Source organism: Xenopus laevis, chromosome 1S (assembly GCF_017654675.1).
Source record: "Xenopus laevis strain J_2021 chromosome 1S, Xenopus_laevis_v10.1, whole genome shotgun sequence".
In the NCBI taxonomy this organism is placed as follows: domain Eukaryota; kingdom Metazoa; phylum Chordata; class Amphibia; order Anura; family Pipidae; genus Xenopus; species Xenopus laevis.
In genome coordinates this window covers 31,767,757-31,783,327 of record NC_054372.1, presented here as the reverse complement: position 1 = coordinate 31,783,327, position 15,571 = coordinate 31,767,757, and the positions used below count along the sequence as shown (strand labels likewise).

The following is a 15,571-nucleotide window of genomic DNA, read 5'->3' as shown; positions in this document are numbered from 1 at the left end:
TACCTGTGTTCGGTGCTTACATGCGTCTGTGTGACTACAGCCCCATTGAAAAGAATTCAGTGCGTCTACTCCTGCGCTCCCCTGCGGCTGAATGCATGAAACTGGAACGCAGGGGAGCGCAGGTAAAAACGTTCATCTGTAAGAGCCCTAAAACTACAGTGGTGTGAAAAACTAATTGCCCCCTTCCTGATTTCTTATTCTTTTGCATGTTTGTCACACTTAAATGTTTCTGATCATCAAACACATTTAACTATTAGTTAAAGATAACATAATTGAACACAAAATGCAGTTTTTAAATGAAGGTTTACGTTATTAAGGGAGAAAAAAAACTCCAAATCTACATGGGCCTGTGTGAAAAAGTGATTGCCCTCCTTGTTAAAAAATAACTTAACTGTGGTTTATCACACCTGAGTTCAGTTTCAAAGGTTATAAAGCCATTTCTAAAGCTTTGGGACTCCAGCGAACCACAGTGAGAGCCATTATCCACAAATGGCAAAAACATGGAACAGTGGTGAACCTTCCCAGGAGTGGCCGGCCGACCAAAATTATCCCAAGAGCGCAGAGACAACTCATCTGAGAGGCCACAAAAGACCCCAGGACAACATCTAAAGAACTGCAGGCCTCACTTGCCTCAATTAAGGTCAGTGTTCACGACTCCACCATAAGAAAGAGACTGGGCAAAAACAGCCTGCATGGCAGATTTCCAAGGCGCAAACCACTTTTAAGCAAAAAGAACATTAAGGCTCGTCTCAATTTTGCTAAAAAACATCTCAATGATTGCCAAGACTTTTGGGAAAATACCTTGTGGAAGGTGCGCGTCCCGTTACATCTGGCGGAAAAGTAACACAGCATTTCAGAAAAAGAACATCATACCAACAGTAAAATATGGTGGTGGTAGTGAGATGGTCTGGGGTTGTTTTGCTGCTTCAGGACCTGGAAGACTTGCTGTGATAGATGGAACCATGAATTCTACTGTCTACCAAAAAATCCTGAAGGAGAATGTCCGGCCATCTGTTCGTCAACTCAAGCTGAAGCGATCTTGGGTGCTGCAGCAGGACAATGACCCAAAACACACCAGCAAATCCACCTCTGAATGGCTGAAGAAAAACAAAATGAAGACTTTGGAGTGGCCTAGTCAAAGTCCTGACCTGAATCCTATTGAGATGTTGTGGCATGACCTTAAAAAGGCGGTTCATGCTAGAAAACCCTCAAATAAAGCTGAATTACAACAATTCTGCAAAGATGAGTGGGCCAAAATTCCTCCAGAGCGCTGTAAAAGACTCGTTGCAAGTTATCGCAAACGCTTGATTGCAGTTATTGCTGCTAAGGGTGGCCCAACCAGTTATTAGGTTCAGGGGGCAATTACTTTTTCACACAGGTTTGGATTTCTTTTCTCCCTAAATAATAAAAACCCTCATTTAAAAACTGCATTTTGTGTTTACTTGTGTTATCTTTGACTAATAGTTAAATGTGTTTGATGATCAGAAACATTTGGTGTGACAAACATGCAAAAGAATAAGAAATCAGGAAGGGGGCAAATAGTTTTTCACACCACTGTACATCTGTATTTCATGCTTTCAACACAAACAGTATGGTTGGGCGTTATCCTGGAATGAAAATGCAGAGATTTAGGAAGAACATGGTCTTCCAGAATGACTTTGCATTTATTGATATGGGGAAGCAGATTTGCTATAATTCCAATTTTAGCCAGGCAACCTTTTGTGATGTTAGCTTTTGATTGGGAAGGATATAATGTTTTATGATTATTATTATTATTATTATTATTATTATTATAAAATACTATACTGTTGGGGTGCCATGGCCTTCCATGTCATCAGAATTGTAGCAACCCAAAGGTATTATAGAAAGCAGAGTTGATCACAGGAGTTTAGGGACAGTGGTGCAGTGTATTCCAGTAGCAAGAGAATGTCCCAGTGTTGTGCTAATGTGGGAAAGGACATTCAAGCAGAACTGCTCTATCCTGGGCCGTCCCAGAACACAGGCAAATAGAATCCTGATTCAAGCTTAAACTCAGTGAGCTCATTGAGGAAAGCTTCGATACTGCTTAACGCTGAACAATGCACAAAAAAATACAAGTATGGAATCCGTTATCCGGAAACCCATTATCCAAAAAGCGCCATCAACCAATAGACTCCATTTTAACCAAAAACTCCTCATTTTTAAAAATTATTTCCTTTTTCTGTGTCATAATAAAACAGTAGCTTGTACTTGATCCAAACTACAAAATAATTAATCTTTACTGAAGGCAAAACCAGCCTATTGGGTCTATTTTATTTTATATGATTTTCTAGTAGATTTAAGGTATGAAGATCCAAATTACGGAAAGATCAGTTATCTGGAAAACCAGAGGTCTCGAGCATTCTGGATAACAGGTCCCATACCTGTACAAAATCCTCTACATCCTCTAAAGATTCAAGTGTTTCGGAATTACAAGTGAAAACCTCTAAAATTGCCATTTCTGGTTGAAGAGGATTAAAGTTGTCCTGTGGTAGGTTTGTATAGATCCAGCATAGTGATCTAAACAGACCTGGGTCCCTAAAATAACAGTTAAATGTCTGTTGTGCCCACCTGGAACTGGGTGAAGAATGTAACTGTGCTCCCCTGTCGGACATTTTTGTTTCACCTCATGCTTAAAGGGGTTGTTCACCTCTGAGTTAAAGGGGTTGTTCCCCTTTAAATTAACTTTTAGGAGCAAATTCACTAAGCGCCGAAGCGCCGAATGCTAGCGTCAATTCGCTAGCGTTTGGCATTTTCGTTACTTCGCAAATTCACTAACGAACGCTGGCGTAGATTCGCTAGTGTTACTTCGCTCCCTTACGCCTGGCGAATTTTCGCTATGGATGTAACTACGCAAATTCACTAACGAGCGCAGTGTACTGAACGCTACCTTTTACGCTAGACTTCCTTCGCCACCTCAGACCAGGCGAAGCGCAATAGAGTAGATAGGGATTGCTTCAAAAAAAGTTTAAATTTTTTCTAAGTCCCAAAAAACGCTGGCGTGTTTTCTATATTATGGGTGATAGGCTGAAAAAGATCGAGAATTTTTTTGGGGCTCCCCTCCTTCCCCCCTACATTTCCTAACTCATGGCAACTTAACTATACAGTGGGCACATGTGTAGGGCAAAAAAAAAATTTTATTTGATGTTTTGAAGGTTTCCCAGGGATTTGTAGTGATTCTACGTATTCCTCCATTGAAATTTGAATTTGGCGCCGTATGCAAATTAACCTTCGCTAGCGTAACTTTGCTTCACTTAGCGAATCAACGCTAGCGCAACTTTGCAACCTTACGCTACCCCTGAGTGCAACTTCGGATTTTAGTGAATTTGCGGAGCGCTGGCGAAACTACGCCTGGCGAAGTGCGGCGAAGCTCGGTGAAGTTGCGCCTGGCGCAACTACGAATCTCAGTGAATTTGCCCCTTAGTATGATGTGGAGAGTGATATTCTGAGGCAATTTGCAATTGAGTTTAATTTTTTATTATTTGTGGTTTTTGACTTTTTGGCTTTTTATTCAGCAGCTCTCCAGTTTGCAGTGTCAGCAATCTGGTTGCTAGATTCCAAATTACCCTAGCAACCAAGCACTGACTTAAGGAAGAGACTCCGATATGAATAGGAGAGGATCTGAATAGAAAGATGAGTAATAAAAATTAACAATAACATTGAATTTGCAGCCTTAGAGTGGATTTGTTTTTAGATGGGGTCAGTGACCCCCCATTTGAATGCTGGAAAGAGTCAGAAGAAGAAGGCAAATAATTAAAAAAATATACAAAATAAAAAATGAAGGCCAACTGAAAAGTTGCTTAGAATTAGCCATTCTATAACATACTAAAAGTGAACTTAAACGTGAACCACCCTTTTTAGTATGATGTAGAGGGTAATATTTTAAGATAATTTACAATTGGCATCCATTTTTTATTATTTGTGGTTTTTGAGTTATTTAGCTTTTTATTTAGCAGCTCTCCAGTCTGTAATTTCAGCAATCTGGTTGCTAGGGTTCAAATTACCCTAGCAACCAATCATTGATTTGAATAAGAGACTGGAATATGAATAGGAGAGGAACTAAATAGAAAGATGAGTAATAAGAGCCGCAAAAACAGTTCTTTTGTACTCTTGCAGAGCATTTGTTTTTAGATGGGGGTCAGTGTCCCCCCATTTCAGTGCTGGACAGAGTCAGAAAAAGAAGGCAAACAACTAAAAAAACTATTAAAATTAAATAATGAAGACCAATTGAAAAGTTTCTTAGATTTGATCTTTCTATAATATACTAAGGGGCAGATTTATCCAGGGTTGAATTTCGAGGTGATGGGAGTTTTTTTTTTAAAAAAAATTCGAATAAAAAAAGACCAACCGAAATATTAGGGATGCACTGAATCCACTATTTTGGATTCAGCTGAACCCCTGAATCCTTTGTGAAAGATTCGGCCGAATACCGAATCCGAACCATAATTTGCATATGCAAATTAGGGGTGGGAAGGGGAAAACATTTTTTACTTCCTTGTTTTCTGACAAAAAGTCACGTGATTTCCCTCTCCGCCCCTAATTTGCATATGCAAATTAGGGTTCAGATTCGGTTCGGCCGGGCAGAAGGATTCGGCAAAATCTGAATCCTGCTGAAAAAGGCCGAATCCTGGCCGAATCCCGAACCGGATCCTGGATTCGGTGCATCCCAGCGAAATATATTGAAAAAAAATCTAATTTTTTAACTTCGAGTGAATAGGCTGTATTCGATCGTTCAATTTTATATTTAGAAGAAAAAACAACTTAAATTTATGAAAGTCCACTAAATGACTCCAAATAGGTTCGCAATTCAGCAGGTTTTAGACGGCGAATAGTCAGAGTTGAATTTTTAAAGAGACAGTACATGATAAATTTCGATACTCGAATTTTCTAATTTGTTTCAAATCCGATTCAAATTTGCACTATTCCCTAGTCGAAGTATACTAAAATTAGCTCGAAATTAGAATTTAAAAATTAGATTTATCAATTCGACCCTTGATAAATCTGCCCCGTAAAGTTAACTTAAAGGTGAACCACCCTTTTAGATTCAGTAAAGAGTAATCTGGGGTGTGAGCTGTCAGGTCACACTAACACGGTACGGGGTACTCCTTTCAAAGGCAGACAGATAACAAGGGTGTTGTTGGGAAATAGATCTGGATATGAGATTTATATTTAGCTCATATTTGTTTTTTATTGTTTATTTTACATTTTCGCAAATGAGCAACACTGAATTGCTTTTTCTCTGCCTTGTGTTACCCCTTCCCCAGCCTGTGTTTCTTTATCTGAATAGTCCTACAGTTACTCTGCTATTTTACTACATCATTCAGACATAAGCAAGAAAGGCAGCGGGAAACATTAAAAGGTCACTATATTGTTATGTAAGAAAGTGCACTTGTTGCCTGTTGTGGTTGGATCAATAGGATTCCGCTGGTAAAGAGCTGCCTGAACTCACCGAGGATCCTTGTACACCTTGCAGCCTTGAAAATAGAAATCCACTCATTAGGATCTGATCCAATATTCATTTGTACCACTTGCATATTGAGAATGGTTAACACTCTCTGGAGAGCCCCAAATAAGTGTCCCATTCTATAAAGGATAAGACACAAAATATAAATATATCTAAGGTGCAGTTATGGGAACCCTTAGAGGGATGATGGGAGTTGAAGTGTTACAATTGTGCTATGCAATACAGAGAATAGTAAAAAAAATACACTTTTGGGGAGTTCATTTTTTTCATTGTTTTCATTTTTTATTTTTTTTTATATTATATTAATTATATTTTCATTTTTTATTATTGTAGTTCTCATGCAGAGGCACAGGTGTAACAGAGGTTATCATTAGCCAAATTATTTTCATTATTCCCCAGTAAATTTACATTCCCAATGGTGCAAGACACCCAATTATTAACAGGAACTAAACTGCCCTATTTATAGTGCATGAGAGAATGAGGGTTAGATTTGCTAAGGTGTGAAAAGTCCACAGCACATTCCCTGCTTTACATTTCATGCCTTTATTTTTGGTTGCTGAGAAGGACGAAGATCCCAGTGGCAAAGTCTGGAGACTACCAAAGGCTGCTCTATTTAAGTGTCCACACATCCAACATTCAGGAGACTCTGTAAAATAACTCACCATTTTGTAGAGCTTCGTGAACAAGGATCAAGCTGAAAATGAACCAGAATTTCATGCTGTCAATAGGCTGGTGGTCCCCAATGCCGTCCGCAGCCCAAACTAAATGAAGGGGGAAAAAAGCAGAGTCTCTGGCCGCTGTCAGTGAAAAGATGAGGTAAAAAGGCTGTGAGGAATGTGGACGGCTGATTTGTATTTTCCAAAAAGCATGAAGACAAGCTTCTAACGGATCAGGTTTCAAGAAATACATGGAAAGAAAAAAAAAATCTTAAAAATATGTGAAACATGTCTGCTCTCTGCTGGTTAGGCGAAAAAATAGACTTTATCTGCTTTTAACTCCAGGGGGCAGATTTATTAACCCGCGAAAATTCGCCAGCGTCCACTTTGCATTCAGCGCAACAATTCGCTCAGACTACGCTAATTCACGAGTTTAGTCGTGGGCGTTGAACAATGGCGACTTTTTGGAAGCGTTACTTCGGCAATACAAGCATTTGATAGTGAAGATGCGCTAGCGTTCCTAGCGTTGTGCCTAGTGATACTTTGCTAGGGATCTTGCGCTCAGGTCAATTCGCAATGGGCGGGAAATTTAAAGACGTCTTTATGTTAAATGTTGCTGCAAATACTTACAAATTACACTTTTTAAAACACAAGTCCAAGGGAACCTTAAACCATTTAAAGAGAATAGAGTTGTTATAATGCCCTACACATGAGCCCACTGTAAAATGAATGTTCCATATGCAAATGTATGGGGAAAACCAGTTGCCCAAAAAAAATGTGTTAGGTCTTTTGCAGGAAATCAGGCTAAAAAAAGTAAAAGACGCCAGCGTTTGGACTGTAATGCATTTTTTAGCTCACAGAATATAATGTAAGTGACAGAAGATTGAGGAAGATCTAGTTACTTTAACGCACTTTGCCTGGTCTGAAGTGCGAAGGCAAGTCTGGTGAAATAGGTAACGTTCAGTAAAATTCGCACTTTAGTGAATTTGCGGAGTAACGTCCATTTGTTAGAGCGAATTGTCGCCTGGCGATAGAGTGTGAATGACCACTAGCGTCTGTCTCTTTCACTAGCGAATTGGCGCCTGCTCGAATTAGTAAATTGGCGATCTCCCTGCAGGCAGTGACACTAGTGAATTGACGCTAGCGTTAGCCACTTCGCCCTTTGGTAAATCTGCCCCCATATATCAGATCCTCATAGGCTTTGTTTTATTCATTATCAGCCGTTAGAATGGTGTCCACACTCTCTGTGCAAGGACCAACTGCAGGAATGCATAGGTTATTTACACTGCTGCAATGTGACCTTGATCTAAACCTAGAAGTGCAGAGATAAAAGGGAGTCATGAACTGGTGATGCTAAATTCTATTTATATCAAGTGTTTTACTGAAAACGTATGCACTCCTGTTAAAGTTTTTTTTTTTTTTTTTTTTAGAAAATAATGCATTGCCTACATTGCCAGAAAGCAAAAAGTCTTCAGTCAGGTTGTCTAATCGGTGGCATCCGACCCCATGTGACTTGCCTGTAGTGATCCAACTGTTTATGATGCTCCATTATACAGAAGTCTTGTGGTATTTTGCTGCATCAGTTCCTGGTGGCTACAGAGAACACTGATGGACTCTGAGGCGTTTGGATGCTCAGGTGGTGGTTCTGGAGTTCTGGAGTCCAATGCTAGTAAAGCTATTATTTCCCGTTACAGGTATGGGATCCATTATCCAGAAACCCTTTATCCAGAAAGTTCCAAATTATGGAAAAGTCACCTACCATAGACTCCATTTTATCTAAATAAATATAAATTAATATTAATCCTTATTGGATTTATGTAAATTAATCCTTATTGGAACCAAATCCAGCCTATTGGGTTTATTTAATGTTTACATGCTTTCCTTGTAGACTGAAGGTACGAATATCCAAGTTACAGAAAGATCAGTTATCCGGAAAAACCTCAGGTCCCAAGCTTTCTGGATAACAGGTCCACTGTAGATTGGAAGATTCTACATTCTATTTTGAGATATTTTTATACCAATATGTTGCTTGTGAGCCACTGATTGGAGATCAGTTGGGAATCACTGGGTTAAAATAAATGGAACTTGAAAAAAGAAAGAAACAGACATAAAGGTTAAGGGCTACTACTGTATATACTGTATATTATTTCATGCAAAATCTCTTTTAGAATATTGGATTACACATGTCGGCATTATTTTGCAATTATCATCTATACAGACTTCTCACAAACAATAATCAGATGGGCTACAATGCAGCCAGCCAGGCAATAGTCCCTTGGAGTTAAGGTGGCCATAAACTGTCGTCTTTACTCCTACAAACCCACCTTGGATGGGCAATATAATGGTAATGCGATCAGTTGGCCCTAGGGTCAAAGGATCACATTACAATGAAGGAGATACAAATAGTTGGAGCAAGGACTGCATCAATGAGCAGAAACGATCCTCAATCCGACAGAAAAATCAAGCCTGTCCAATTGAGATATGGCTGATTTTTTGGTCAGATATCAGGCAGACCTGTCCAAGGGCACCATATACCGGCAGATTTGACAGCTTTCTGGCCGTATATGGGGGTCTTGGACAGGCGTATGGCCGGTGGGTACATGAGGTATTTTTTCTCTATGCCAGACAACGTTGATCTGCTCCCTTCTTCCACCTTTTTTTAAATCAAGTTGTGCACCTGATTTTGGTGCAGAGACACTAAACAACATCAACATTTACTCAGTGTGTCCGTTGATAATCCATTCAGAACAGGAATCCAGTTAGACTTTTCTCTACATTTCTGCTCAGATGGAGAAAATGCCTGGTGCGCCAGTGGCCTTGCTCTTATATTTAATAAAAGGCACAACGTTTTCCCAGGAGCAGCAGCCAGTCAGTAAGGGATTTTCTTTTAGATACCGATAACCAGTAAATGCTTCCTGCTGAAATAAGGTTTTCTCATTGATTTGAATCTGTTCCATTATTTCTCACCAGATGTGTGTGGTTGGTGGTGGCCAAATCAATAGTAGGCAGCACTGTTGGTTTTGGGCATTTCTCAACCAGTTGAAATATACCTGAAGAGACACCTTTTTTAGAGGTGAACATGATTCAGATTGAACGTGTAAAAAATGTAGATCTTCTCAAAGGTAACGGCTTATTAAAGGGATTCTGTCATTATTTTTATATTGTAGTTTTTATTTATAAATTACACTGCAAATAATTCACTCTACCATATAAAATGTCATTCCAGAACCAGCAAGTGTGTTTTTTTAGTTGTAATATTGGTGTGTAGGCGCCATCTCAGGTCAATTTGCCTGGTCATGTAACTGAAGGAGTCTCAGTGGGACCTGGATTTTACTATTGAGTGCTGTTCTTAGATCTACCAGGCAGCTGTTTGGGAGCTGCTATCTGGTTACCTTCCCATTGTTCTGTGGATGGGCTGCGGATGGGGGGGGAGATGTCACTCCAACTTGTATCAGAGCACAAGTCACATGACTGGGGGCAGCTGGGAAACTGAAAATATGTCTAGCCCCATGTCAGATTTCAAAATTAAATATAAAAAAAAATCTTTTTGCTATTTTGAGAAACAGATTTTAGTGCAGAATTCTGCTGAATTTTGATTTTTTTCTCCCCATGACAGCATCCCTTTAAAAAGAAAAGTATCTCTGCAGTAGTTAAAGAAAATGTTAATTCCACGGTAGCATCCCAAGCAGCCCTCTTGCTGGAATGGAACAGCTGGAGAACTTTCTAGAGCACGGCAGGTACAGTCAGTTATTTAATTAGCTGCCAGTTAATATCCAGTTCTCTAGCCCTGCATTAATGAGCCTTACTAATACACGAATAAGTCTTGGAAGGAGTTATAAGAAACCCGAGGATGCTGTTCCAGTGCTGGATAGCTGGCTGGAACATTTAAAGATAAAGGGCTGTAGTGTTGAGAGGAGAAATTAACATACTGAAATTCTTAATATAAAAATAAAGCTGCTTTACAAATCAATCCACCTTCCCCTTTTAACCAGGGACTGTATGTTCTTATATTGCAATATATTTAGGCTTGCCAACCCCGTATCAACATCATCCCTGGACTGGCCAGTCCTATGATTACTAATTAATGGCAGCAGTTTTCAGTATGCTTTTTTACAATATGCTTTTATAAAACTATTCCATGGGGGTGCAGTGAAGAAGTGCCCAGGAAATTAGCAACCTGATAAAGGACATTAAAGGGGAAGTAAAGTCTAAAATAGAATAAGCCTAGAAATACTGTATTTTGTATACTAAACATAAACATGAACTTACTGCACCACAAGTCTAATCAAACAAATGTTTTATGCTTTCAAAGTTGGCCACAGGTGGTCACCATCTTGTAACTTTGTTAAAGGAATTGCTCAGTGTAAAAATAAAAAACTCAGTAAATAGGCTGTGCAAAATAAAAAATGTTTCTAATATAGTTAGTTAGCCAAAAATGTAATGTATAAAGGCTGGAGTGACTGGATGTGTAACATAATAGCCAGAACACTACTTACGGCTTTGCAGCTCTCTTAGTTTACACTGACTGGTTACCCTGGTTACCAGGCAGTAACCAATCAAAGATTTGAGGTCAATCAGAGATTGGGTCATATCTGTTGCTTTTGAATCTGAGCTGAATACTGAAGATCAATTGCAAACTCACTGAACAGATATGTACCATGTGGCCCCCCTTCAAGTCGCTGACTAATTCAGAGTTATAGAGCTGAAAAGCAGGAAGTAGTGTTCTGGCTATTATGTTAGACATCAAATCACTCCAGCCTTTATACATTACATTTTTGGCTAAATAACTATATTAGAAATATTTTTATTTTGCACAGCCTATGTTCCTTTAAACATCATTGTAAGACCAAGACTGAACATGCTCAGTGTAGCCTGGGCTAAGCTTAAGGATCGTCATAAATGAACAAAACAGCACAAGTCAAACAATATCTGCCAGAAGCTGAAACAGCAAGACTGATTAATAATCAGAATAGGAAGACTGCACTGGATCCTGTGTTGTCATGTAATCTAATGTGGATTTTATAGTTTTGGTATTGTTTAATACAAACTTTATCCAACTCTGCAAAACCAGTGGCTGCAGCAAAATAATCCTCCAAATAGAATCCCAGTTTATCTGTTTAAATCTGGCTCCATGATCTTTGTCCCTGCAGCTGGAGTTGTAAACAGTAAAGGGGATGTAAAGGCAAAAATAAAATCCAATACAAATCTCTACACATTCGCCGACTGCTCTACAGGGAAACAAACAAAGCTGCTTGAGTTCTGCACGGCTGGGAAGTAAGGCGGGGGCTCCCCCTGCTGTTCATAAGTATGATTGTTTCCCTGCAGAGCAGTTAGGGACCGTCTGATAATTCCTATCCACAGCAGTAAATAAAGGGAGAATTTCACTGCATATAGTCAGGTTTCTTATTAAAATGGTACACATTTTTTAATTAAAGTTTATTGGAGATAGGTTTCTTTTAAAGTAAAAATGGGATTTTATTTGTTTCCTTTACATGTCCTTTAAAACATTTTGGACCAGATAAATTGCAGGTCTAGTTTATCCATATTTCAATTGGGAACATTTCTGTACCTGCCTCTCGCATTGCCTCTGTTCTCTACTTGCCAATGAGCTCTACACACTAGTATTTATCAGATCATGATTTCAATGTATGTATGGTCTCCCATAGACCCCAAATAATCCAATTTTTAAAAATTATTTCCTTTTTCTCTGTTATAATAAAACAGTAGCTTGTACTTGATCCCAACTAAGATATAATTAATCGTTATCGGAAACAAAACCAGCCTATTGGGTTTATTTAATGTATACATGATTTTTTAGTAGACTTAAGGTATGAAGATCCAAATTACAGCAAAATCCATTATCTGGAAAACTCCAGGTCCCAAGCATTCTGGATAACACGTCCCATAACTGTATCTTATAATGACCGCACTATACTTAGTATGATCAGCTTTTAAAGGGTAAATAAAAATATTTGACAGGATGGCCATTTTCATAATCTCATTTATTATAAAAAAAATACAGAAGAAGAATATATCACAAAGACACAACACAAAAATAAATTGCAGTAGATGATATACTGTTAGAGGCCAGAAACAATTGAATGGTACAGATTCTGACAGCGGCTGTGACAGTAGTTATTCCCACCAGGAAGCACCGAAGGGTTCCAGGTTTTATTTGCATTTCATCGAAGGGACCAGAACCCTCAACATATCCAATGCGAATCACTGAGTTTCAGTCCTTTTTGTTGTTTTGACAATAGATTACACTATAGTTAGTGAAGTATGGAACAAACGAGGAGCATATCTGAGATCTATTCAAAGGATAGTGGGTAAGAGAAGCTATGGCTCTATATCCTTTTATTTACAGAAGGAATACTGGCTGCCCACCTTAGATGTAGGATTAGCTGCAGAGACGAATGAGGGTAATACAGGTCTGCAAACAAATATCATATTCTGTGCCATAAATATCACATTTTGGCAGCATTTCGAAGACTGAATTTACGGTGTACTGCAATTGCCTGTTCACCAGTGATACTGGGAGTTGTAATTCTGCCACAGCCGGAGGGTGGAAGGTTGTCACTCTCTTCTCTGAGCACAATTAAGGGTGGTGGCACATGCTGCTACTCGGGGAGATTAGTCACCCATCGACAAATCACCTCTTATTCGGGCAACTAATCTCCCTGAAATGCCTTCCCGCCAGCTAGAATGTAATGGTGCTCGGATCGATTAATTTTCCGAAGTCGCCCAAATTTGCATCACAAGGAAACTTTGGGAGACTTCGGAAAGCCGAGCCGGTGGGAAGGCATTTCGGGTAGATTAGTTGCCGAAGAAGAAGAGATGTGTCGCTGGGTGACTAATCTCCCCAAGTAGCAGCGTGTGCCACCAACCTAAGTGGGGGCAATGGCAATTACTCCATTAAGGATTTTTAAAGGTGATAAAAATGCATTTAAGTCTTCAATTGTGTTCAAAACATAAATGTTATGAGCAGTGTAAACACCAACATTGACACATACATTAAACATTATATATTAATATATATATATATATATATTTGAATAAAAAACAAAAGATTAAGTAAGACGCCGCCTTATCTAACAAAAGGGTAATAGTGAAAGAAAAAATGTTAAAAATCCAGACACTGTAGGTGTGAATGAAAGGCTCCACCCATGATGCTCTCAACGGCTGGAGGGCCCCACATCTAATACTCATGAGAAAGATTTTTCTAACAGTCATTTTGTACAATATAAACCTTCTCGGGGAAAAGCTGTAAAGTCATAATTGACTGTTGTACAGCGCTATGGAAAATGTTGGTACTTTATAAATACATGTTAAAAAGAAAAACAACATGGCTGGCTGAGGATGATGACGGGTTGTATTTACACTAGCTAGGGGGCACCCTGTTCAACAAAATGTATTTATTTATAAATCAGGAAGAAACCACAGACTATGCTGATGATGTGCTGCAGAATATATTGCTAAATGTCCGTTATATAGAGGATGCAGTTTGTATGAATGCCTTACCTGCTTCTGTCCCCACATTGTCCAATGGAAATGTGTCCGTGAATCAGCTTGCAATTGCTATTGTCTCTCTTGCACACTGGCTAGATGTTTCCTTACCACCTCTAATACACGTGCTGGGGGCATAATATTATATATATCAAGGTGACATTATGTCATAGGGCAGGTCTGTAGTGATGCTACAGACCTGAACAGATGCGGCCGCAATCCGGCGGGATTTTTAAACCTGCCGGATCAACCTCTGCCAGATATCGATCGGGGAAGCCCATCGGAGAGCCCCACACATGGGCCAATAAACTGCCGTCTGACAGTCGGCAGCTTTTATTGGCCCGTGTATGGCTACCTTAAAGGTGGCCATACATGCAGAGTTCTGCTCCCTTGGAGAGGTCGCCAAACAAGCTTATCTCTGCTCACCTTGAGGAATACAAGCGGTCGGACTGAGGACTGCATCAACTAACCAATGCAGGCCTCAATCTGAAGGGATTTTTAAACCTGTCATTAATCAACATCTGCCTGATTGTCGGCCAGATATAGATTGGGGAATCTCCTCTTCTTCAGGCAACTAATCTCCCTGAGTCACCGGCAGGATGGCACTCGGAGAGCATAGTTTTCCGAAGTCGCCCGAAGTTTCCTTGTGGAAAATGAAGCTCTCCAAGTGCCATCCTGCCGGCGATTTACATTCTAGCCAGTGGGAAGTCAGTTTGGGGAGATTAATCGCACCGTAGAAGAGGAGATTTGTCACCAGGCGACTAATCTCCCCGAATCTGAGCGTGTGTCTCTGCCCTTAGACATTTAAATTTATGAGTTGGCATAGAATCTACATTACTAGCAAAAACCTTTCAGTGTCAGAAATACATTTCCCCATTCTGTTTAAATGAGTAGAAAAAAATGCTGTATGATATATAGGATAAGTTAGGGAAGAAAACATTTAGTGGATTATATTATACATATTTATACATATAATACACTTTTTTTCACATGTTCACTAAATCGCTTTTCTTCTACCGCTGTTCAAATCTATGAAGTACAATGATGGTCTCACTCCGGAGAGGACAAGCTAAAGTAGCCATGTGCTAGAAGTGGGCCGGCAAGGTATTTGTTTCCTTTGCTCCCTTCTGTCAACTATCAGATTCTTCATAAGCCAAACTGACAATACAGATTCATAAAATATAAAAAAAAAAAGAACAATGTATAATCCATCAGTGATTAGCAACCAGTTGGCTGCTACAACAAATGAGTTGACATTTCCAGAGGCAGGTCGTATATTGGCACACAGTCACCTTCACACATTCTCTAAAGCAAAGGTACCAGCCAGGTTATCCATGATTACAAGGAATGTTTGCCAAGTCAGGGATATGAGGGTTCTTCAGCCGTTGATAAACTACAACAAATCACCAAAATGAGGTTTCTTTTGGGCATTCCCAATAAAGTGTCAGCTTCTGTAAATCCAAATGGAAACTATTATTCCACTATAGGATTTCCTTCTTATTCTTATTTCTATTAGATAGTGGCCTTCACTCTGTGTTCCCTTCTTATGACCCTTTAGCTTAAGCTTATGGGTTTACAAGAGGTGTTTCATCCTCTACAGAATATTCTGGGACTAATTTATAACATAGCTGCCTAACTGCACCAGTGCAATTTCCCATAAGAAATTTATATATATATATATATTAGAAAAGGATTAGGCCGCTCCAAACTCACCCCGTGTGTTCTCCTTAGTGCAGCTCCATTTAGTATTCCGGGTGTTCTGCCACCAGTGTTCCCACTGTAGTAAGTTATGCTAAAGAAGATAGAACAGTGGCAATCTGGTTAAAAAGAATGTTGGTTTATTGAAACAGGTATCAAACTCACATTGCCTGACGCGTTTCAGGAGCAATCAAACATATGATTGAGGGAGTTGCTCCCGAAACGCGTC

At 39.4% G+C, this 15,571-nt stretch overlaps 1 protein-coding gene across 1 annotated transcript in view; it reads right to left on the bottom strand.

The window, feature by feature from the left end:
- The window catches only part of pdgfrl.S (platelet derived growth factor receptor like S homeolog), a 35,295-nt gene extending 28,910 nt beyond the window's left edge, over positions 1-6,385 (bottom strand). The window contains exon 1 of the mRNA XM_018243171.2: positions 6,145-6,385. Within this exon, the coding sequence (XP_018098660.2) occupies positions 6,145-6,199 (55 nt within the window). The 5' untranslated portion in view covers positions 6,200-6,385. The remainder of the gene's footprint in view (positions 1-6,144) is intronic.
- Positions 6,386-15,571: the final 9,186 nt, after the last annotated feature.